The 25,028-nt window shown below is 35.5% G+C and overlaps 2 protein-coding genes across 3 annotated transcripts; one reads left to right on the top strand and one right to left on the bottom strand.

Moving 5' to 3' along the window:
* On the top strand, positions 1 to 10,708 carry LOC126829374 (alpha-ketoglutarate-dependent dioxygenase alkB homolog 3). Its single transcript, XM_050559198.1, has 7 exons — positions 1 to 276; positions 1,752 to 1,786; positions 3,063 to 3,110; positions 5,857 to 6,049; positions 7,087 to 7,296; positions 8,222 to 8,317; positions 9,559 to 10,708. The coding sequence occupies exons 1-7, from the start codon at positions 94 to 96 to the stop codon at positions 9,634 to 9,636; spliced, it is 843 nt and encodes a 280-aa protein (XP_050415155.1). The 5' UTR covers positions 1 to 93; the 3' UTR covers positions 9,637 to 10,708.
* A 3,332-nt stretch (positions 10,709 to 14,040) lies between these two features.
* LOC126829378 (ras-related protein Rab-9A) lies at positions 14,041 to 25,003 on the bottom strand. Of its 2 annotated transcripts, none has more exons than XM_050559202.2 (2): positions 24,899 to 25,003; positions 14,041 to 19,977 (listed from the first exon to the last, which is right to left on the bottom strand). In XM_050559202.2, exon 2 carries the CDS (start codon positions 19,957 to 19,959, stop codon positions 19,348 to 19,350), a length of 612 nt encoding a protein of 203 aa, XP_050415159.1. In that variant the 5' UTR covers positions 19,960 to 19,977; positions 24,899 to 25,003; the 3' UTR covers positions 14,041 to 19,347. The 2 variants fall into 2 exon arrangements, with proteins under 2 accessions (XP_050415159.1, XP_050415158.1); XM_050559201.2 differs by having other exon boundaries at positions 24,812 to 24,942.
* Positions 25,004 to 25,028: the final 25 nt, after the last annotated feature.

The raw sequence follows: 25,028 nt of genomic DNA, 5'->3' as shown, positions 1-25,028 counted from the left end.
TGTGAAGGGGGGTAACTCTATGAATTTTCTGATATTTTTTGTTTACGATTTCAAAATTTGCAATATTAATGTAAATAATTGAGATATTTAACCATGAGTAAACCAGGGCGTTCTCGGGTTCAAGGTGGATGGGCTGGTCCTCCAAAAAAGAAGGATGCCCGCTCAGACATGAACAGAATCAAACCTCCTGAAGTTCCGATATGGACTGGAAAAAACATTGACCAAGCGTCCTCATCGTCGACACATAGATTTCAGTATGTTCAGCCATCAGCAGAGGTAAAATAACATAGTATTAGTAATGCATGAATGGAAATAGCTGGGCGGCGATGGTCATCAATGTTAAAATATGGATTTCCCAGCTGCCGAGCTCTCTAGTTTCCACATAACGCTCAGCGATATGTGACACATCCTGATTCTGGGGCTGGAGTTCTGGGGGCCACTTCGAAATTAATGGTTCCAATACTGATTAATGTTGACTACTGTTCTCCGTCCTGCTCTAGGAACAGACAGACAGGCAGACAGAGCACGGCTACACTATTGCAGTTAGTAGGGCACACTAGCCTCTTGTTCTACCACTCGAAGTCCTGCTCCAGCCACAGACAGACAGACAGAGCACGGCTACACTATTGCAGTTAGTAGGGCACACTAGCCTCTTGTTCTACCACTCGAAGTAGTGGATCGGGGGGGGGGGGCAAATCTAGGGTGCCATCCACAATCCCACCCCTCAATGATGAGAATGTCAACAAAATACTGGCTACAACACTATAGTTGTTCACCTATCGTTATCTCGCCGTAAATGCAGTTTTATTCAAGTTGACATAATGATTGTTAATTTACCGTGCACCGTATTGTTTTTTTTTGTTTTTGTTATTTAATTTTTGTGAACCCTATAGGGGCAGTTGCTATAACACTGAGCAACCTGAAGGGGGGAGATAATCTCCCCCAGAGGAAATATTGAAAAATTGAGTCAGTATGCTGGGATTTGAGGTCATTGCTGGGAGCAAATTCTTGTGAACGAGAGGACAAGAAATGGTAGTCAATGAGACAGAATCGAGATCTGCCTGACAATTCCGCCTTTTTTTGTTGACAGAACATTTGTACAGTCTGTCACTCCACGACCCACACACTAGATTGTACTTCTAAGTAGGCGGTTCACCATAAACATGAATATAATAGTGCTGAGATAGTATAAGACCACAGAGGAGTGATGCCATAATGGAATTGAGTGCCGCAGGTGCAAAAAAATTTCAGATAGCAACGTATAATAACTGAGCTTTTATAATTGTTTGGGACTGGGCCTGAAAATTTTAGTCAATGTTATGGCTAATGGGAGCAAATTCTCATGAACAAGAGGATAGGAAATGGGACAGAATCTCAAGGCCTGCCTTTCAATTCCGCCTGTTTTGTGACAGAGAAGAGCCATCTTAGTCAGGAGCTAGGAACTCCTTAATTGCCTTACGAATCCCCGGTTGTACATGACAAGGAGTAGGGTCGCCTGTCCAACCTCATGGTTTTTCTCCGGGTTCTCTGGTTTCCTCCCACTGCTAAAGACCCCTACACGCAAGCCAGTTATTGAAATGAAATTAAAACCATATGTTAGTCCCTCAATGACCTTGTTTGTGTCGAGTGGACATTAAACCCCATTTCTCTCTCTCTCTTAATTGCCTTGGTTCACTGTCAATGTCATAACTAGCTTAATATCAGATGTTATGAAAATGATATAAAACAGATTTTCTTTTCTTGTATTTCAGGAATTACAACAGAAACCGTCAGATATTATTATCAAGTAAGAAAAAAATATTTATCAAGACTAGTCTTCAGCATAGCTGCTAGTAGTAGTAGCCTTATAGTCAAGTCATGGATTTCAGCCAGTAGCATTATATGTCAAGACCATACTGCTCAGCAGTGAATATTCGATAAGCCGCTACAATCCGTGATGGGGATGACATCGGTGTGTCTTATGAGCTTGCAATATTAACTTTTTTCTTTCTGCAAATTAAATTCTAGAACATTTTTTTGAAGTATTAGAAAAATAAATAATGGTGTTTGAAGTATATCTAGATAAAAATATTTCCTATTTAATGTAAAATATTAGTATATAAAATGAGTAAAAGGCACCATTCTGCCAGAACCAGTTCACGCTATAATGTCAGACTAGTCCTATGTAAACAGTGCACTCACCATGGAGCCAATGATTCACGCCTCGTGATCTGACGTCACATGTTGAACTTATAAAGGTCAGTCATCTGATACAGAGTTATTAGAAGGCTTTTGTAATACGTCTGTGAAACAGATTGAGTCGAGACTTGTAAGAGATTTCTTATAAAAAGTCTGCGGCCAATTGAAGACTACTTTAACCCATTAGATTGGGTTGATTTCATGTTTTATTATATTTTTATTTCGAGACATTTAAAAAAGGGAAGTTGGAGTATTTTCTAATTTTTTAAATCTTTTTTTTTGACTTAATGTCAACCAACACAAAATCAGTTACATCTCATGGCTGGCTTAATGACCTAGTTTGTATTATTGACCTTTAACCCTCTCTCTCTTTGAAAATGAAATGAAACAAAATGTGGTTTAATGTCCTACTGTTCTGCGCCGACTGGGCTAATGACGATGGGCATACGCCATACATTGTACTATGAGGAAAATTTTGTACACGGCAATGTGTACACTGGACCTCGGTCTTTCATACCATCTGTATGACTAGACAGCTGTCCTTCTCCGGACCTCTGTCCAGCACCACTGACAATAGTGACAAGGGGAATCCAAGCAGGAAAATCCTGATGAACTTTCTCGGCCAACACCGTTAGCGAACCCTCGACCTCCATTCTAGCGAGCCAGTGTCTTACTCACTTAGCTACCATGGCTAACCTCTCTCTTTGTATAATTGAAAATTCATTCTAGACCGAGATGAAAGAGGCGGTGGATGAGAAGTTTTAGGTTCTGCACACTAAATCAATTTTTTATTTAAAGTATATAAATGAGAATAGCTTGGAATATTTCTACTAACTTAAGACTGAAATGAGAGATTATTTAATGTGGTTTATTTTATGTTTCAGTAAAGGAGGGGTTTATGATATCAGTGAAGCTAATAATGGAATTTCAAGGTACAGTGTAAATATGGGGAGCAGAGGTCGCAGTGGATAATTTCGAGTCACATAAAAATATGCAGACATTCCAAAATTTTGCGTTTTTGCCCACTACATCTGCACGACTTAAAACCTCTCAAACTACGCAACAGAAGCAAGTAAAATCGTTATGTGAACATCCCTATTTTAAGCGTACTTATTTTATTGATACTGCATTTAGTCTAATTAAGACTAGAGGTTGACGGCATATCTATGGTTGATGGCACAGTCATTTCAATCTTTCACTTCGACAGGAAGTAAACTATCGCTATGAAAACCAATATTTGATTGCTGAATGTAAACAGTTTATTGTGTTCTAGCCAATCCAAAGTCTTATATGAAATGTACTTTATTGCTTCAGTGCGGCAAAATAGGGGTGTCACAGAATAGCTATGTATAGAATTCAGGCTTAATGAAATGACAGGAAATATAAAAACCTAAGGAGACTGCGTACAGTAGCGATGTGTTAATGCTGCCGTGTGAAGCACATCAATTGATGACGTATTGTACAAACTACGACATAGAATAATCTAATTATTCTCACGTCAGGGATATTTTTCGCGTGTGAATTATGCAGCGACTGTCAATATTTGCGTTTATTTTTTACAAAAATATGAGAAAAACATGGATTTTTGCGTGACTGCGACCTCTGATGGGCAGTTACTAAAAAAAAAATAGCATGTCCACCCTACACTTATACCTTTAACATACAATACTGTACATCAATTTATTCATATACAAATACGCCATAATACAACTCTTATAACCAAGCCTGGACGTAAGGCACCTTCCAAATTCATTGACAGACACAAATTATCACACAATAAAATGAAATGAAATGGAGTTTAATGTCCTACTGTTTTACTCTGACTGGGGTAATGAAGACGGGCATTAAATTATTTTTAATGAAATGAAATTAAATGGGGTTTTACTGGGCACTGCTTGGGCTAATGAAGATGGGTTCTTTGAGGAATATTGAAACTAGAGCTCTCTTTAAAGTCACATTTGCCTGATTGGACAGATTGATAGCAAAATAAACTGTCAGACAATCCACATGCCATAAATAAATAATCTAAACATGTCTATAAAAAATGGGATAGTTTTTTAATTTTTCTTCCGAAAAATTCTCTTGCTATTCTGAGGTAAATTAAGAAAATGTTGACACTTTTAAAGTGAAAGCCCTAGTGTATTTAAAATGTTACAAAAGTACAGAAATTTATGTTTTTGAGACAGTGATAATACGGAAGACCTGCAATAAAAATTGATTCATCGACTGTCTTTACATAATAGAATTCCTTGTAGTTTGTAAATTATATAAGGTTGTGTGTGTGTGTGTGTGTGTGTGTGTGTGTGTAGGGGGTGAATGGTTTAATGGGTGTGCGTTAGATCATAAGGTCATTGAATAAAGCAGCATGGATTCAATTCTTGGCTTGTACGTGTCAAGGAGAAGGGACGCCTGTCCAACCTTGTGGTTTTCCTCTTGGGCCCTCCGGTTTACTCCCAAAGCTAAAACATAAAGACCCTTATGTACAACTAACTTATTGAAATTAAAGTTACAATTTCATATTTTTAAGTTATATTTTTAAAATTTATTAAAATAAAGCCTTAAAATAGTATCTATAAACAGTCCTACATTGTTAATGAATAATTATATTTATCCTATAATTCACTATTGCCAGTTGAGAAATTGGCAAAAATATAATTTTCAACTTCAAATTCAAACGTTTGAAGATAGCTATTCCATGGGGGGAATAGGAAAACAAAGGAGGTAATTGTGTTATTATTTCTTGTGTCAATGATTTTTAAGTGTAGGAAATAATGCCTATGATCGTATAATAGTGCGTTGATAACCTATTGAGCAAAAGACATAGAAATAATTATGTTTTGACTTTCTTAGAAAATTTGAAATTCTCGTTTTAAACAGGCATTATGGGAGATTAGATAAAGAGCTACCAGTTCTCGCTATAATAGTTAAAAAATAGATAACCTAAAGAGAATTTGCTGAAATTTTCAGTCAAATTGCTCCACTCTGAACCGAGATATTAGCGATTGAATTTTCGGCTTAGCCTCAATCATCATTACTAAAGTCGGTACGATAAAAAACAAAGTCTTGATAATCTATTTTGACCTTAAATCATCCATCACAAAATGTATTCAAATCCAGTAAATATCACAGGCTAGCGAACTGGAAAAGTTAGTTAATGTCTAATTAATAATTTAGATAACATTTCAGGACCTGCAGTAGGCATATTTAGCTCTTGCATATGTATGTTTAAATGGAACCATGTTAGTTCAAAATGACATAGTCTTTGTTAAATGGACTTCAAACCCTATTTCTCTCTCTCTCTCTCTCTCTCTCTCTCTCTCTCTCTCTCTCATTTTCTGGCGTGGTTCCCCCTTGTCAGTGATGCAGGACGGAGGGCCTGACAAGGACAGCTGTCTAGTCGTTCGGATGGGACGAAAAACCGAGGTCCCAGGTACACATTGGCGTGCACGTAAAAGATCCTTTGGCAGTTGGAATTCGATATAAGAGTAGGCCGTAGTGCCGCTGTCCAAGCAAAATTTCCCTCCTAGCACACTGTATGGCATAGGCCCGTTTTCATTAGCCCAGTTTGGAGCAGAACAGTAGGGTGTTAAACCCCATTTCATTTCATTTCATTTCTCTCTCTCATATAAAGGCCATGTAACCTTGAAAGATTAGAATTTTATGATTTTTTTTTTTCAGGTTAAGATTTTTCCCAGATTTTTTACAAAAAGAAGAAGCGGATGGGTATTTTGCAGAATTGTATGAATCATTACCGTGGAAACAGACGACAAGTGTAAAGAATGGAATATCTTATATACAACCCCGATTGACAGCGTGGATCGGTGATTTACCGTATACGTACTCGGGTATTACCCATCATCCAGATTCAAAAGTAAGTAGATTGAAATCGCAGTCAGACACATATAAAAAATGGAGGGGGTGTTGGTGGATGGCCGAATAGTTAGCACATGCACGCTGTATCATAAGGTCTGTCATTGCGTCAACTGGCATGGTTTCAATTCTCTGGTTGTACATGACAAGTAGTAGGGTCGCCTGTCCAACCTCGTGGGTTTTCTCCGGGTCCTCCGGTTTCCTCCCACTTTTAAAGACCCCTACGAACCATATGTTAGTCCCGATGTAGAGTGAACATTAAAACCCATTTCTCTCTCTCTCTGATATAAAGTGTGCATTATAAATGATGCTGTTATGATAACATAGATATAAGCCATTTCTTAGATTACTTGAGGTCTTTTTTCACCAAGGAAATGGAATGAAATGGGATTTAACATTCTACTGTTCTGCACTAGACTCTACAATTAAAAAAAGACAGGCATATGCCATACAGTGTGCTATAGAGAAATTTTGCTAGGACAGTGCTGTTAGCTCTATGAAGAGGGGTTTAATGTCTGACTGTTCTGCACTTAACTGGACTAATGAAGACAGGCATGAGCCATTCAGTGTGTTATGGAGAAATTTTGCCTGGACATCCATGTTAACTCTGTGAGTGACTATAAATATACAGTAAGCGTGAATGAGCATGGGAAGGTGTAAATAGTCTTGATCTGGTATGGGGTGATCATTGCAAGCATGTAACTGTAGGTTGAATGTTTAAACTCATTGTATATATCATCTTTATGGTTTTAATGGTATAATATATTCTTATAATCAATCCAGTTTTCAGGCGACACTACAACCTACTCTTATTTCAAATTCCAAGGGTTCAATGTGTACTCAGGACTTTGTTTTTTTTGTCCCATCCGAACAACTATATGTTGTCATTGACCCTTTGGTTTCTAGTGGGTTAAACCGTTACCAGCTATAAAAGTATATTTATGTTAACTGGCCTTGGTGGGTTTTTTTTGTCTCTAGTGGGTTAACCCATTACTATGTCTGTGTTAACTGGCAATCCTTGTTTTTTTTTGTTTCTAGTGGATTAAACCATTACCAGATATAAAAGATAAAATAGAAGATTTGATTGGTTATAAGTTTAATTCGTTATTATGTAATTTATATCGCGATGATAAAGATGGTGTCGAATGGCATTGTGACGACGAACCTGAATTAGGACCGCAGCCAGTCATAGCATCCATCTCATTAGGAGACACTAGAAATTTTGAATTGCGGAAAAAACCTGTACCCGTAAGTTATTAAACTGTTCAAACAACACAGTGTATGAAAAACCTTTAAAAACATTTAGTAACTGGATATACAGAATAGAGCAATAATCTATAGCACATAACTCCATATTGACGACCAAATAAAATAAGTAAATATTCTTCCATTAGTATGTGTTATAGTTTATTGCTCAGGATAAAATGAAAATAAATGAAATGGGGTTTAAAGACCTACTTTTCTGCACCAACTGGGCTATTGACGTTGGGCATATGTCATGCAGTGCTATGAGGGAATGTTATCCGGACAGCAAGTTTCTGCCAAGTCTTCATCGAATTCCAACTATAAGAGTTCTTTTACATGTATACCAATATGTGTATGGGACCTCAGGTTTTTGTACCATCCAAACAACTAGACACTGTTCCTTGTCAACCCACTGTCCTGAACAACTAACAAGGAGAAATGCCTGAGAAACTTTCTCGGCCACAACAGCGCACACTGTATGGGTTGTTTGTACTCAAATCTTTGTGTCCGTGAAGAAAAATGGTAGGTTTGGTGATCGTACGGGTTAACACCAACGTAAGATCAGAAGGTCTGTCATTGAGTCAAGTGGCGTGGTATCGATTCCCCACTTGTACATGACAAGGAATAATGGCGTTGATTTTCTCTGGGTCTTCTGATTTCCTAGCACTGCTAAAGACCCCTACGCACAAGCAAAATATTGAAATAGCATTGAGCCATAAGTTGGTCTCGAAATGTCCCTCCCCTTGTAGTTAACATATTATATCCCCCTTTGATATATATGTCATCCCATGTAAGTTTAGAATTATTTTAATAAATTTGTGAGAGCCTTTTTATTGGTGGTTCTCGGAGACACAGTTCACATTCTTCCCCACCTCTCATGATCTCACCTGTCCCCAATTATTGTTTGGTAACTATGTTTTTATTGCAGAATACAGGAGATTATTCATTTAGTCAAGTAGTTCGTATCCCATTAAAACATGGTTCATTGTTAATAATGGAGGGAGCTACACAAGATGATTGGCAGGTAATCTAAACCATATCCCACTTATCCTCATTTCTGATTACTGCTTCCAGACTTATTAACCTTGATCATTTTGAAAACTCTTGTGGGCACTTTAATAGATGCTAAATTTATACACAGTATATATATACTATATAGGCTCATGAGACAGATGCCTATTGATTTTCAACGATTTCTGATTACTACTATCAGTGTTATGGCCCCTGGTCAATTTGAAATTTATGATGGGTCTCCTAGAGGCTAAAGTTATCATCTAATTAACATCCAATTTATTTCACATTGTTTCTGTTCATGAGAGGCAAAAGCCTAGTCTTTTTCAATGATTTTTGAAAACTCAGACAGCTAAAGTTATCATCTGATTACAGTACATGTTTTGTTTATGTTAGCACCCAGAAGAACAAGAAGCCCATCAAATTATTTCTAATAATTACCTAATGGGTTGCAGAGGCGGATCGCCCCCCCCTCCCCCCAAAAAGCAGTATAAAATTCACTATATGAAACATGTAAATTTAAGCTTTTTTTTTTAAAATTTTGTGGAGCCCCGAGTACACACCCTCCCCCCCCCCCCCTATCCCCAAGCACTTTAAACAATTATCATGCGTCTGCCTCTGATGGCTTCTTTACATAATTATTAGGCTGTCTGAAATGAAATGAAATGGAATGGAATGCAGTTTAACGTCCTACTGTTCTGCACCGACTGGATTAATGAAGACTGGCTTATACCATCTAGTGTGCTTAACACATGACACAAATATATGGAATACAAGTTACTTGAGAGATTTATTTCAGCAACGTTTCGACGTGGGTTCTCCCGTCTTTATCAAGCAAAGAATGACACCCATAGTACAAATAGATCCGCTAAGTAACCTCTATTCCATGTAATTGTGTCATGTGCTATTCTCATTCAGTTACTAAACGCCACTTAAACAATTAATAGTGTGCTACTCTTATTATTATGAATTTCAACTGCCAACAAGGGTTTGGCTATGTGTACATGGTACCTCGGTTCTCTATCTCATTACAACCACACTGTCCTTCCCAGGCCTTCTGATTGTACAGAAAAATCCTTTTGAACTTTCTTGGCCAACACTGGGAGCAAACCTGAGACCTCCTGGTTAGCAACTCTGCACCATAAGCACTGAGCCACCTCAGGTCGCCCATATAAGGATATAAAATTTGCCCTATGATATATCTTGACAATTTAAATGTGAAGTGACATATGCTTTAATATTTTCTATTTTCAGCATCGGGTCCCGAAAGAATATCACGATCGAGACCCCCGGATAAATTTAACCTTCAGAGTTATCTACCCTGCCAAATAGGTGACAACAACACAGAAATTGTGTTGAGTGACTGGTGATATGTTATCTTTATATATGGTTTGAAGTGGATGTGAATGCTGCAATATCCAAAGTGATCAATTTATTTTTTATAAATTATGCCTTTTGCATAATAATTCATTGTATATATATATATATGTTTGATACTGGCAGAATGATTACCCAATACTACTAAATACTAACCCAATACCACCAAATACTAGCCCAATACCACTCAATACTAACCCAATTCCAACCAATACTAACCCAATACCACCCAATACTACCAAATACTAACCCAATACAAACCCATTACCGACCAATACTAACCAATACTAACCCAATACCAACCAATACCACCAAATACTAACCCAATACTACCAAGGAAATGAGACTACATATTACCTCATTATTTTGAAAGTCTGACAGAATACTTCAGTTATATAAAAAAAAATGAGGTAGTATTTGGTTAATATTGGCTAAATCGTCCTGCCCATGTGACAATGTAAAGTTGATATTGTTCACTTATAAACAAATAACTTCTAATAATGAAAAGGTCTTATAAAAACAGATCCAAGTCTACATTTTATATATATGCAATGTATACAAAACTAGTCAGATAAAATGTGTTATGTCACTAAGTCGTTCAGGCTATGATATACAGATACAGCATTACACTACTAAAGGGTTTGTGTATTCAATAGTGATCAAGTTTGTGTATTTAATAGTGATGGGTGTTATAATTAGTCACGCTTTTACACTAAAAGTGACATCTTTTACAGCTAGTAACACACCTGTATAATTTTTACCACTTTCTATACTTACTAAACATTAGTTTAATGTTGACTTGTATGATTTAATAGCAAAAATTGTCCTTACTAAAAGGCCTAGACTAAGCACATTTAGACTAATTTTGACTTGTATTATTTAGAAGTTTCATTAGTAAAAGTGATTGCTTCATAAGTGAATGTTATGATTTGAACATTTTATTCCTCCCTGATAATTGACTGAGGGTTTAATAGTAATTTTTAATTATAATGTCAGTTTTATCATATATTAAAATCATTTATTGTTATTGAAGAGTTTTATTGTAAACTTTCCCAGTCCACAAGAGAAGTGATGTCAATCAGATCTTCTAGAAAGAGAGATCACACATTGGTCAAGTGAATATGGCATGGCTCACCAGGAGTTTCTGAGTTTAATCTCGGTGTTGGCCGAGAAAATTCCTCTGGATTTTTTTACCATAGTTTTCCCTTGTCAGTGGTGCGGGACACAGTGTCAGGTAAGGAAGAGTGTCTAGTCATTCATATAGGATGAAAAAATGAGGCACCCTTCCATAAAAGAGCATTGCAGAAATTAGGTAAGAGTCTGGACAAAATTCATCTCATCGTACACTGCATTTTCATTACCATGAGGAAGCCACGGTGGCTAAGTGAGGAAGACGTTGGCTCACTAACCTGGAGGTCCCATGTTCGATCCCTGTGTTGGTCGAAAAAGTTCATCAGGATTGTTCGGCGTGGTTCCCTCTTGTCAGTGGTGCAGAGTGCAGAACAAAGGGCTTGGCAAGAGACAATGTATAGTCATTTGGATGGGACAAAAAAACAAAGTCCCGTGGCGTGTACACATTGGTGTGCACATAAAAGATATATATTGTTAACTTCTACTCCTAAACTAATTGATGTATTTCAATTCAACTAGTGTGGCAGTCGCAGCAAAGGTGTGGGGGAGGAGGGGCAAAATTTTATAATGGTGTCCCAGTAGATGTAGTAGTTTCTGCAGGCAGCGCAGCGCTGCGCTGCACTAAACCAAACAACTTTCGAGTCATGTAAACCCTTCAACAGCAAATTTTTACAATTATGAACCTGTTTTGCTGTTAAAATTACTTAAAGTTCTATCCCTAGATTTGTATTTCCTGACGATAGGGATGGGCCACTTAAATTATTCGCTGCAAGGCAGACATGGGGTCGATTACATTTGCAATGTAATTGATTAAATTACAATTACTTTTAAATTGCATAGCCAATTTGATTGATTGATGAACAGCGAAGGTAACTCAGGTCCAAGAGTTTATAAAGTAAACAATGTTTGATTTTAATTTTATTGATTTGTAAAAACAAATGAACAGAATGCACATAGTAGATACAGAATTATATACATGTATACAGTATGTATTATATATAATACAGTTACTGGTAGTAGGTACAGTACAAGTATTTATTACAGTTACCGGTCGTAGGTACAGTACATAGTATGTATTATATAAAATATACAGTACTGGTAGTAGGCACAGTATTGTACATAGTATGTAGTACATGTATATAAAATACACAGTACATTTAGTAGGTACAGTACACAGTAGGTATTATATGTATACAGTACATGGTATGTATTATATATAATACACAGTACTATATACAATACATGGTATGTATTATATATAATACACAGTACTATATACATGTATACAGTGGTATATATTATATAAAATACACAGTACATTTAGTAGGTACAGTTACACAGTAGGTATTATATATAATATACTTATAGTCCGGCAGCAGGTGAGAACCATGGAAATATAGTCCAACTAATGATATTTTAACTATTACAGTAAGCATGGCAAGCTCTTTATCTAAATTTTACATAATGCATCATTAAGCACACTGATCATTGTTTAAAACATAATAAAGTTGTAGCAGTTAGATATGGAACCTTGCCGGAATAAATTAGTACCAAGTTTTTCAGTTTATTAATTTGAAAGAAACTGGGAATAAATGCCCACCCCGTAAAAAAAATACTGGTCGTTGCACTTTCAACAAGCTGATTTAGGTTGCACCCTCTGACAGCTTATATGTCATTGCAGTGGCCAGCTAGCCATTTGACTTTACTTTATCTGAAGTCGAAATTTTGTCATTTTTAATCAGTCATCCTTATAGATGCATTATGTAAGATACAGAGCTGGCCGTTCTTGCTACAATAGTTCAAAAAAAGATAATACAAAATGAATATATTGAAGAGTTCATTCAAATTACTTTATTCTGAGTGAAATTGTCAGTTTTGAGTTTCGTTTCTACATATACGTTTCGTTTCTACATATTCAAATGGCTGAAGCGTTCTAATCTACTTAAAATCGAAGCCATTCGATGACATACAGAGTTGATTATGGGCTTGCCATGTTAATAAATGTTTAAATAATAGTTTATATAACATTTAAAGCCAAAAAAAAAACCTGCAATGGGCAGATTTAGCTCTTACATAATGCATCTTTAACCTGTCATAATTGTTTAAAAAAAATTATAATTAACACGTTTAGAAATTCCATAATTTTCTATTTTCTGTTCAATCTGCTTCCGAACTCGACACTCCAACAGATCTGTTTTTAAATAAAGTGCATTTTTAGCTACATGTAGCTAGCTAGGACATGTTTAAAGCACTTATTTGCCCCTATATTAGCTAGCTAATTAGCCTTGTTACAGTACACATGTAAAGAAGCACTTTTCAGACCCCATTTCAGCTAGCTAGCCTTGTTACATTACACATGTAGTGAAGCACCTCTCGACCCCTATGTTAGCTAGCTAGCCTTGTTACAGTACACATGTATTGAAGCACCTCTCGACCCCTATTTTAGCTAGCTAGTCATGTTACAGTACACATGTAATGAAGCGCCTTTCGGCCCCTATATTAGATAGCTAGCCTTGCTATAGTACACATGTAATGAAGCACCTCTCAGACCCCATATCAGCTATATCAGTTACAGTACACATGTAATTAACCCTTGTGGGTGCACGTTGTGAGAATCACAGAGCAGGTACCATGGGGTCCATATGGACCCCAGTTATAATTCAAGCTTTTTACATACAGATATATTTGAACTAAAAGGCAGCGGTTTGGTTTTTATTTGCATTCAGACCGTATTTCAGCTAGCTAGCCTTGTTACATTACACATGTAATGAAGCACCTCTCGACCCCCATGTAAGTTAGCTAGTCTTGTTACAGTACACATGTAATGAAGCACCTCTCGGCCCCTATTTAGCTAGCTAGTCTTGTTACAATACACATGTAATGAAGCCCCTATCGGCCCCTATATAAGCTAGCTAGCCTTGATACAGTACACATGTAAGGAAGCACCTCTCAGACCCCATATCAGCTAGCTAGCCTTGTTACAGTCCAGTACACCTCCCAGCCCCTATATTAGCTAGCTAGCTAGCTAGCTAGCTTGCCTAGTCACAGTACACATGAAATGAAGCACCTCTCAGACCCTATATCCATATTGTAATGAAAACAGTACAATACTTTTTGAATTATTCCACTTTAAATAGGGTACTTGTTTTTTTTCTGGGCCGCCTGATATACATATAAACACAATTATACAACCCATACTTTATATAATGTAATATACAATAACAAGCAACATGTTAATTAGCATTTATTATATAAAATACAATAATTGTACAAGAAAATTTCAACAAGCATTTTATTCATCCTATTACACCAATATCTGATACCTTGAAGTATTAATCAATCATCTGATACCTTCAAGTAATAATCAATCATCTGATACGTTTAAGTATTAATCATCTGATACCTTCAAGTATTACACAAACATCCGATACCTTGAGGTATTCAACTAACACCTAATACCTTGCGGTATTGGACATCTGACCATCTGAATAAAATACAGATCTATATTTTGTTTCGTATTTTTATACTTTCGATGGCCTACACAACACAAAGATCTGACCAGTTGTACTGAAAGGTCACGTCAGGGGTCATACTTGCGGCTTTTGACCCTATGACATTAGACATTGATTAATCAATCAACATTGACGTTTATAGGGGTTTACCCAGTCCCGTGCAGAGCACACCAAGAACTCGCTGTAACAGACCGCTTCATTGGTTAATTTCCCCCCCCCCCCATCAACTAGAACACCTGTTATATAACAATTCTTCCAGATCCTAGTGTTGAAGACAAAACGAAATTTTTAACTATAAAAAACGAAACGAAATAAGACCTGTGTTTTAATCAGATTGGACATCTGATACCTACACTGCAATAGTTGAGTACCACATATAATTAAAGTTATACAATAACGGTATACACGTTAATTTCAACAAGCATGTTTTAAACATATATATAGTTGCATGTTTTAAATGTATAATTACATGTTAACACAGAGATATTGTGTACAAGAAACCGGGAACATAGAAATGAGATTTTTGTTTAATTTATATTAATTTAAATTTTTTTAATAATGTATGCGAGATGGTAAGATTCTGGCGAGCATTGTAAAAATCTTCAAAACAGAGAAAAATTGATCAATATTTCCCTGTTGTAATTATGTAATAATACAGGACATGTTAAAAGCGTTATTCCAATGGCCAGTTATTCTAAGCCTAGAAGTTACTAGTCATTCCAATGACCGGTTATTACTAGGCCTAGAAATAACCAGTTATTCCAATGACCGGTTATTCTAAGCCTAGATTTGAGCAGTTATTCCAGGCCTACAAGTAATGATTTTAGTGACAAAATGTAAATAGTGATCTAGAACCTGACATTAATTTTGTGCCAGACATACATGAATAATAATCAATAAAAACATTGAAAAAAGACAAATCTGTAACCAAAAGTGACACCAGAGGGATGATTATGCCTGACAAATTCAGAATTTGCCTGTAAAAGATTCCCTATTTCTAAACTTGCTTCTCATAAATTTCAAACTCCCTTTAGGTTTTTGTCCATGTAAATACATGTAGTAAGACATTTTATTACAACTTACGCTCCTGCTGATCAAAACCTTTTCTTTGTTTCCGACTAGCCAAAAAAATATGCGTAAAAACAAATGTACATGTACATTATCCGAATAAAACATATCTCTTAACCGCTGGAATCTATTATCACAAACAATTAAAATACAGATCAACAGTGAGGCTAACAATTCCTGCCTCAATCCCAAAATAGATGACACTTATTAATTACTTTCATATTCTTGTATTTACAAAGATAACTCCAGACATTCACCTACATGTAATGAACACATGCATCTATTTTAACATTCTAGCAGAAGCAAAGTTATTGAGTCCCAAAAGGTGAGACAGACAAGATGAATGAACCCAATTTATGAGTCCACTGCTTTATTATAAAGGTAGGGGAACAATTAGATTATTTCACAATCATCAGGAACTAATTCTGTTATTTTTCTAGATATACATGTAACCATCATATTATAATGTAATGCCATTTAATTTCAATATTACATTTGAACCCGATTTCAAGAGAGAAATGAAGTTTAACCTCTACTCGACACAAACTAACACATACATGTAGTTCAACTTTATTTTAACAAAGGTCTTTCACTTGGGTATAGGGGTTTTGTTTTATATTAGTCATTTTGGGACTAACACATGGTTCAACTTTGTTTTAATAATTCGCTTGCGCATAGGAGTCTTTAGCAAAGTCCCACATGTATACTAATGTCCAAAAGAAAGTATACACTGTGCATTTCGTCCTGCTTCAAACAAAGTCGTTTTTCCATTGTATGCGGTATTTGGGTACAATGTCCATTTGTTTTGCTATTTATTTGCTTAGAAATATTGAGTTTGGACACACGAGACATGTTCAGTGTAGTTTTATCACATTTTGTTGATTTAAACAAAACTTATTCATATTTTAAGTGTGTATACTTTCTTTTGAAAATTAGTATATTATGTTACTGTAAGAGTGCTAAACCTCATTGACTGACCTATCTTCATTAACCGAATTGATGCAGAACAGTAGGACGTTAAACTCCATTTCATTTCATTGACTGACCTAAATTAAGATGTTGAGCAGAACAGTAGGACGTTAAACTCCATTTCATTTCATTGACTGACCTAAAATAAGATGTTGAATTGGGTTGAGTTGATATGTTCTCTCTATTACAGACAAGACAAGATCTGTATGATTAAATTTCAATTCTTAAATATAAAATGTGAAATTCAGTTTCATTACTAATTTTAACTTATTTACATCTTGTTTTTAACTAAGACAGAAAACTCTTGAATTGAACTTGAACACAAAAAATCAAAACCCTTGTAAACGATTTAATTTTTAGTTTTTCATGGACTTCACAAATAAATAGCCAAATGTGTCTCGTAAAAGACGTTTTGATTAAAACTTCTAAACTTTGAAATTTGAATTTTATGCTTTACAGATAAGCAGAAAAGTATTTTTTCATGTTAAATGGTTTTCTTTCCCAATGAAATAAGAATAAAAAAAAATTAATAATGTGTTCCAGAATAACAAAATTTGAAGTTGGTCCAGTCTAAAAACTACCTGGTTGAATAGCCAGATATGCATCATATTTAGGTGAGACTGTTGAGCCTATTGGCTAAATGTAGTGGGAATATATACAATTATCTACAAACGGTGACTGGATTATCTGCCCTCTTGGACAGAGTTATCTGCCCCTTTGACCATCCCTGTGTCTGAGCATGCCTTTACACATGGACTAGAAGTTTTTTCAAGGAATAATAATACATTTACACTGTATGTAATGAAAGCATATATTTCAAAACCTCACTGATACTGAAATTCTTAATTAAATGAAGGAATAACATGTACATATCAATGCATATGAAATTAATCCACCAAGCCATTTATGCCACCATGCATTATAGACAAATAGCCTACACAGAAATGTTCCATTTTTAACATGAACAGACTATAAACGAGATACTAAATAATAGATGTGATCATGTCGGCCAAACATGTCAGTCAAGATCGTGCGCTATAGAACATGACTGAAACTAGCATATTTTAAAGCCTTCTTGTTGATTTTAGAAATTCATTCTCTTTTTTCCATATACATATTATCTTTAGTAATACATGAAAATGCTTTTTTTTATTATACATGCACTTTATCGAATTGGTACAGCGTGGCGTAACCACAGAGGTCTATTATGGGAAAATTTCTTTCAAAAATCTAATAGGAACAGGGCTCGAAATTCGTTTTTTCGATCGAAGGCCAACTTTGGCCTACGATAGGCCAAAGTGCAACCTTGATCCAAGGCCAAAAATTGAAAATCCAACGCCAATTTTTATGTCATGAATTATGATATTATCAGCTTATTTAGAAGGTTTTAATATGTCGATCATATGTAAATCTGTTTACTGTAGATCTTGTTTCTCAGTCAAAATGTTGTTACAGGCCTGCCTATCACATCACGTTCAATATTTTTATTACTTTTACAAAAATAATGCATCCTTACTTACGGTTATTGAGTTAAGGGAGAAAATTCTTATCGTACCGTTTTTAGTACAATTTTTTTATTCTAAAAAATATTTTAAAAAACAGCATGTAGCCATATTGAGAGTTGAAAGTATTGCTATATCATCGGTAGAGCTGGGTAAAATATCGATAGTATCGATAAGATATGCCAAAAAGCACTATCGAGTACCGGTATCGTTCTCTTCGTCTATTTTTTCGTGCGTGCGTAGGAGTCGACTGGATGTTTTCTGTGACTTAATCCTTCGTATATATATAATAATACAATAGCCTACATCGGTCACTTTATATTTACTTCAAAGTCTCAATCTCAATTTAGCTTTTTAAAAAAAATGTTCACCCACATTTAAACAATACTTTAGTTTGAAACAATAATCGCCATATCATGGAATTCGCTAAATTGGAGATACCCGGATGTGTAAATAATTCAGAGTTTTTCCCCTTTCAGAATTCGTCTGGCTGCTTATATAGCAATGATGGATGACAAAAACGTTTGTATTTCTTCTTTCGGAATCAAGGCTGTATTTTTTTAATAATAATGAACAATTTACGAATTCGTGATAACAAGCTCTTTACACATTTTCTTTAGTTTTAGCACATGAATCGACAACGATTTGTCCACCATGTTGGTATTTGTCGCGCTCACGTAGGCAATGTTTTGAATCGACTCGTGCTCATTTTATTTTGGTTCCTGCACATACATAGGCCTATCAATGGTATTTCGTCATTCAGAACCAAGGCTACATTATTTAAACAATTTATACGTAATATGAGACAGTTTATTATTAATTAGACGAACAAAAACATCGTATGGTTTGACTTTAAAACACGTAATCCATTCTTCATTACGATCGTGAAAATAAGATTGTTTCGATACCGATTATCGATAGTAAAAATAACTCTCCATACCCAGCACTAATCGGCGACCATACATGGCCGTGGATAGTTAAAAAACGGCCACGAATCCGCGGCCAAATTCTAAAATTCGAAGGCCATGGTCGTCGAGGCCGCCGGCAGTGTCAAGCCCTGAATAGGAACATTATTTTGAAGCAACAACTGGATTGGAAAACAGATTATGTCTAAAGTCTATTACGTTCAAATGTGCATACATTGTACAAAGGGAGATAATCAAATTCAGGGACAAAATAACTACACATTATAGAGAACAGGATTTAGATGTGTAATACATGTGTACACATGTGTGCTACTGAATTTGATTATCTCCCTTACTTATGAATATACAGGTATAATGATAATAACAGACTTCAGGCATAATATATAGCCTTAGCTTTCTGCTATATTTAAAAAAGATTTTCCATGGGGTATTTTCTAAACTTCATTTTATTTATTAACTCGTTTATTGTATATTCCGCCTCTTGTCTCAAGTTTCGGTACTGTTAGAGTCACATATTTTATAATCACAGATATTCCACTAAAATTAAAACTTGTTATTTTATCCGCAACAACCTGGGTTGGATTTCGACTTCTTATGAAGGTCAACGGTGTTGCCATGAGCAGGTTTGATGTCCATTCTATCCTCCAATTCACGTAAACGCTGTACAGCAGATTTAAAAGCTCGATCAACATTAGTGGAATCTTTTGCACTCGTTTCGAAGTAAGGACTTCCCCCATTGGCTGCACACCAGGCTTTAGCCTCTTCTTCAGGGACTAATCGATTTTCTACATCTATTTTGTTGCCTAGCACAACAAAAGGAAAACTATTGCCATCTTGGATATCGGCATAAAAAAGGAATTCTTTCTTCCACATGGCTAAATTTTTGAAACTCTGTAAGTCATCCACAGCGTAAGTCAATAAACAGCAATCGGCACCTCTGTAAAATGGAGTACGAAGACTCTTGAATCGTTCTTGACCCGCTGTATCCCAGATTTGCATCGTGTACGCCTCAGAATCCACTTCAACATCCTTGTTTAAGAACTCTACGCCAATTGTATGGAACGACTGTGCATCAAATTTATTACTAACAAAACGATTCATCAACGAACTCTTTCCAACACCCCCATCGCCTAACAAAACAACTTTCAACAATTTTGATTTTCCCGCCATTTGATCTACCTTTGGATTCTGAAAAATAAAACAAAAACACAGAAATAAATTAGTAATAAATAAGCTGTGACCTACTGATTGTCTGGCAACAATAATCCTTTGAATTCAAACATAGGTGACGACGATATACGAATACATTTCAATGTGGGCATATAACAAAATAACATTTTGCTTCCGAGAAATTCCTAAAATAATCCAAGATAAATAAATGTAGCCTCTTTTTTGCTCTCTATATATTCAAGGTTTGATGGTCGAATGGCCAAATGCCTGTCATTAGGTCAAGTGGTGTTTTTTCGATTTCCCTCCGGTATGTGAGAACCTCATGGATTTTTCCCAGTTTCCTCTCACTGTTAAAAACCACTACGCACAAGCAACTAATTTAAATAAGAGAAATTGGCAAGCAACGAAACATACGCCCACAGTAGCTAAATCACCTGAGTGGTCGACAAGGGTTGTCCCTTATTTATTATTTTTGTAGGTAATGGGGGCATTTACAAGACAATTTCATACAGATCAGATTATAATTTTCATGGTTTGAGGGTTTACAAGGTTCTACAAACTGAAACAAGGGCTTTAACTCTGAAAGTACAATGTAATTTACAGAAATTGCTGAAATTCAATCGGCTTCTCTGTTTCACTAATTTACATGTAAATGATGCATATATAAATTTCACAAAAATAATCGGATAATAACTTTTGTCATTCAAGTATTCACAAGGTTCAACAAATTAGTGACATAAGACACAAGGACCATACATTTAACTCTAAGGCATAATTTATAGAAGTTGCTGAAATTCAATCGACTTCTTCGTTTCACTAATTTAAATGATGCATGTAAATTTCATACAAATCGAATGATAACTTTTGTCGTTTAACTTCATCAAGCGTTGCCAAGGTTCAAGAAAGTGAACAAAAGACATAATCAACGGAAATTGCTGAACAAAAGACCATAACTCTAGACATAATCAACAGAAATTGCTGAAATTAAATCAGCTTTTTCACTTCACTAATGAATATGATGCAGATTTTAAAATTTCATACAGATCGGATAATAACTTTTGTCGTTTAACTTTAAGCGTTCACAAGGTTCAACAAAGTGAACAAAAGATCATAACCCCAGACATAATCAATGGAAATTGCTCAAATTCAATAGGCTTCTTTGTTTCAATTATTTTTAAAATAATGCATCATTGTAGATCGGATGATAACTTTTGTTGTTAAAGCGGTGCTTAAATTCAATAGGTTATTCTTTTCATAAATTTAAATGATGCATATAAATTTCATACATCCGATGATAATTTTTGTCGCTGGACCATTCACAAGTGGCAACAAAGTGAAACAAGGGCCATACTCATAACTCTAAAAGAAATTAATGGAAATTATTGAAATTAAATAGGATTCTTCATCCCACTAATGTAAACAACATATATCAATTTAAAAAAAATCCAATGATAAATTTAGTCTGTAGAGTGTTCACAAGAAATTGTGGAAGACGGAATGACAGCGGACGGGAGCAACAGCATTATACCACATTTTTATGTGGGTGTATAAAAATTGAACCTTATGTTAGTCCCCCCAAAAAATGGTTTATATTGAATGGCTCTTAAACTCCATTCTATTGTTGACAGCAGGGCTGTCTGTAATTTTTCACAGATGATTAGCAGCACTGCTAATCAAAAAGTCCAATTTTGCCAAATTTGATTAGCAAATTTAAAAATTGATTGGCAAATTTAAAAATTGATTAGCAGTTTTTTAGTTTCAACATAAAACACCTCAATAACAAGATATTACTTTAATTCATAACAAATGATTAGATTTCATTCTTAGATTTTTTTTAGCACTGCCACATATAGTTGTGACAGTTTGTGAATGTGATGTAGACTTTTAGTTAGGTCTTATGTCTGAAGCCAATTCTTTGCAGTGACTTCCAAAGTCCCAATATTTTAATTGTTATTTCTTTATTACGTTACTGCGAATCAAAGACGTTAGATTTTAATTTTTGATTGGCAACGGTCAAAATATGTATCGCAAATTGCGCTTTGATACTGGTTGCCGGCAGACCTGGTTAACAGGTATATCAATTACAGGTAGGGAGATTTAAGTATTCAACCTGTTGACTTATATTTCAATCATTCACCATACATATGAATCATTTTGTGGCACAAATTGTGATACTACATGGACATGGATTACTTTCAATCACAAGGTTGATCTGATCAACAAAAATACAACAGTGTGGCTATTGTTCCCAACCGCAATACCCACTAACCAAATAAATAGATGACACTCATTAAAGTTCTGATGCGCTATTTTAATTTTAAGCAATGGGAATCACTTGCAATCATTGTGACAGCTGAATCTTTAATAAAAATATCAGTCCAATAATGGTTTAATTCCATTCAGTATTTACAAAGATATTTGGAATTGAAATTTCATCGAGCTATGCTGCTCTCTATATAACCCGCTGCGACTTTGTTATCCACAAAAAATCTGACGGAATTCAAGCCAGGACATTGTCTAGCATTGGTATTCTGATTCTGTTTTATTAATTAAATGTTAAATAATTAATCTGGGTACATAACACAACAACATGGATTAAGTTGTGAGATATTTTGGCAATGGCGCAATTGTTATTTCAAAGCAACATCATGGAAGATTTAGATAAAGAGCATACAGTTCTCGGCCTAGCCATAATAGTTAAACATGCATTAAGAGCTAAATCTGCTTATTTTAGGCCTTAATTTAATTGTTATCTAAATTATTAACTAGACGTTAGTAACTTACTAATCAGCTATCGATGCCATCGTTCACCTGTGATATTTAGCGGTTTTAAATACATTTTGTGATTGATGATTTAACGTAAAAATGGATAATCGAGACTTTGTTTATTATCTTAACATCGCAGTAATGACAATCGAGGCTGGCCTAAAATTGAATCGCTAATATCTTGGTTCAAAGTGAAGTAAATTGACTAGAATTTTCAGCATAATATTCTGTTTTCATTATCTATTTTTAACCATTATAGTAGAACTGTCAGCTCTTTATGTAATCTTACCTAATGCCCCTTTTAAAAAATAGATAACCTAAAGGGAATATGCTTAAAAATTTGGTCAAAACACTTCACTCTGAGCCTAGAAAACCGAATTTTAGAAACACTGTAGCATTGATTGTCATTGTTACCATTGTTACGATAATACACAAAGTCTTGATTATCCATTTTCATGGTTAATCATGAACAGTCGTTGAATCCAGAATCGCAGTTCGGATTCAAATCTGATTAATAAAGTACCCATCCTATTCCTATGGCAGCGAACGTTGATTGTCTTGACATGTTGTTAATAAATGTCTATTAATAGTTTATATAACATTTAAGGCCTAAATAAAGACCTATGATAGACAGATTTAGCTCTTGCATAATGTATGTTCAATTAATAGCACATATAAAAAGTGCTGCTTAACCTGAGCAGAAAATGTCAACCATCAAACTCAGTAACCTCAAAAAAAAACTACACCAAACTTGAACATTGTGGCACTAGCCTACCTCAGTTACACTACAGGTTCCAAAAAGTGTGACAGACGGACGGGTAAACCCCATCATCTTTATTGTACACATTCATTCTTTGGTCGCAGAATTACTGAGAATGTGAGCTGATTACACATTCTATTTTGCAATGAAAGTAAATTCTAGATGAGAAATATTACATTGTACCAATAACTTACATGACATAGCAAATCAATGGATGACATCCTAAGTTGATGAACTTAAAAACCAGGCAAATAGCAGGACTTAAGCCTATTAAGTTGTTGAGCAAACAGAAAGATAATATCAAACTGGTATGAAAATGCTAAATGATCAGTGATCACTCATTAGTACTGTGACATCAGAGGTCTGTCAATCCAACAAGGATAATAGTGTCAAAATATTACAATAAATGGGTCCACCTACATGTAAAACTCATCAATCAATCAATACTCCTGCACCTCCAGAAATGGGGTTTAACATCCACCTGACATAAACTAGGTCATTTCAGGACTAATTACATGTAGTAATTACATGTGATGGTACAATTTTATTTGGGAGGAACCTGGAGGATATACATGTAGGGTAAACCAATGATGTTGGACAGGCGACAATACTCCTTGTCATGTAGAAACTATGGTTTAAAACTACAACACTTGCTCAATAACAAACATTATTGTCTAAACTGACCTGGGACAGTGTTTCCACCTACAGTAAGTACTCTTTGTCTTATTGTTGGGTGGCTGAATGGTTAACACATGCGTGTTGCAACATAAGGTCTGTCAAAAGTGGCATGGTTTCGATTACCCGTTTGTACCTACAATGTAACAAGGAGTAGGATCACCTAGGTTTCTCTGAGTCCTCCAGTGGGGGGTTTGGTGGCCGAATGGTTAGCACGCTCGCGCTGTATCATAAGGCCTGTCATTGAGTCAACTGGCGTGGTTTCGAATCTCCGGTTGTACGTGACAAGGAGTAGGGCGTCTGCCACGCTCACAACGGACCAACGGTTGTGGTCAAGACGACAATATAGGCTGAAATTGTGGAGGGTTGTAAATTATTTGCGGTTCACGTAATTACATATATAGTGACATCGAACTGTGAACTATACACAAAATCAAACAAGATAATCAACCAAACATGAAATTGCTAAAAAAAAAAAAACAACCCAAAACACCTGAAATTGTCGAACGAAGGAAGGGGGTTTGGCTAGCCTAGTCTAGGGAAAGTGTCAAAAAGTCTGACAACATCATTCTTCAATATGTTCGCAGACCTTCATGTTCTACTAATCAAATTCGTAATTTTTTGTTGTATAATATTACCCGAAATACTTACAAATGTATTCTATATATTTATCATTATCAAAAACTCATTGGCCACGTTAAAATACATTAGTTTTACAGAGAAAGAAATGTCACATACGTCCTACTCACTACTGGCAGACATGATGAATATCAATGACGTCATTTTACTCATGTGATGCGTCACGAGACGGATGGGGGATTCCCTTCCGGTTTTGATGTTTCGGTTATCCAGGCTGGTTTTGGTAATC

Source organism: Patella vulgata, chromosome 8 (assembly GCF_932274485.2).
Source record: "Patella vulgata chromosome 8, xgPatVulg1.2, whole genome shotgun sequence".
NCBI lineage: Eukaryota > Metazoa > Mollusca > Gastropoda > Patellidae > Patella > Patella vulgata.
The sequence above is the reverse complement of the archived record's forward strand: the minus strand, read 5'-3'. Positions and strand labels throughout refer to the sequence as shown.

Excerpts from the sequence above, each read along its gene's own strand:
- LOC126829374 (XM_050559198.1), top strand. The coding sequence starts at position 94 with ATGAGTAAACCAGGGCGTTCTCGGGTTCAAGGTGGATGGGCTGGTCCT. Across the intron at positions 3,111-5,856 it reads GCTAATAATGGAATTTCAAG|GTTAAGATTTTTCCCAGATT; the intron begins GTACAGTGTAAA and ends TTTTTTTTTCAG. Across the intron at positions 8,318-9,558 it reads CTACACAAGATGATTGGCAG|CATCGGGTCCCGAAAGAATA; the intron begins GTAATCTAAACC and ends TTCTATTTTCAG.
- LOC126829378 (XM_050559202.2), bottom strand. The coding sequence starts at position 19,959 with ATGGCGGGAAAATCAAAATTGTTGAAAGTTGTTTTGTTAGGCGATGGG.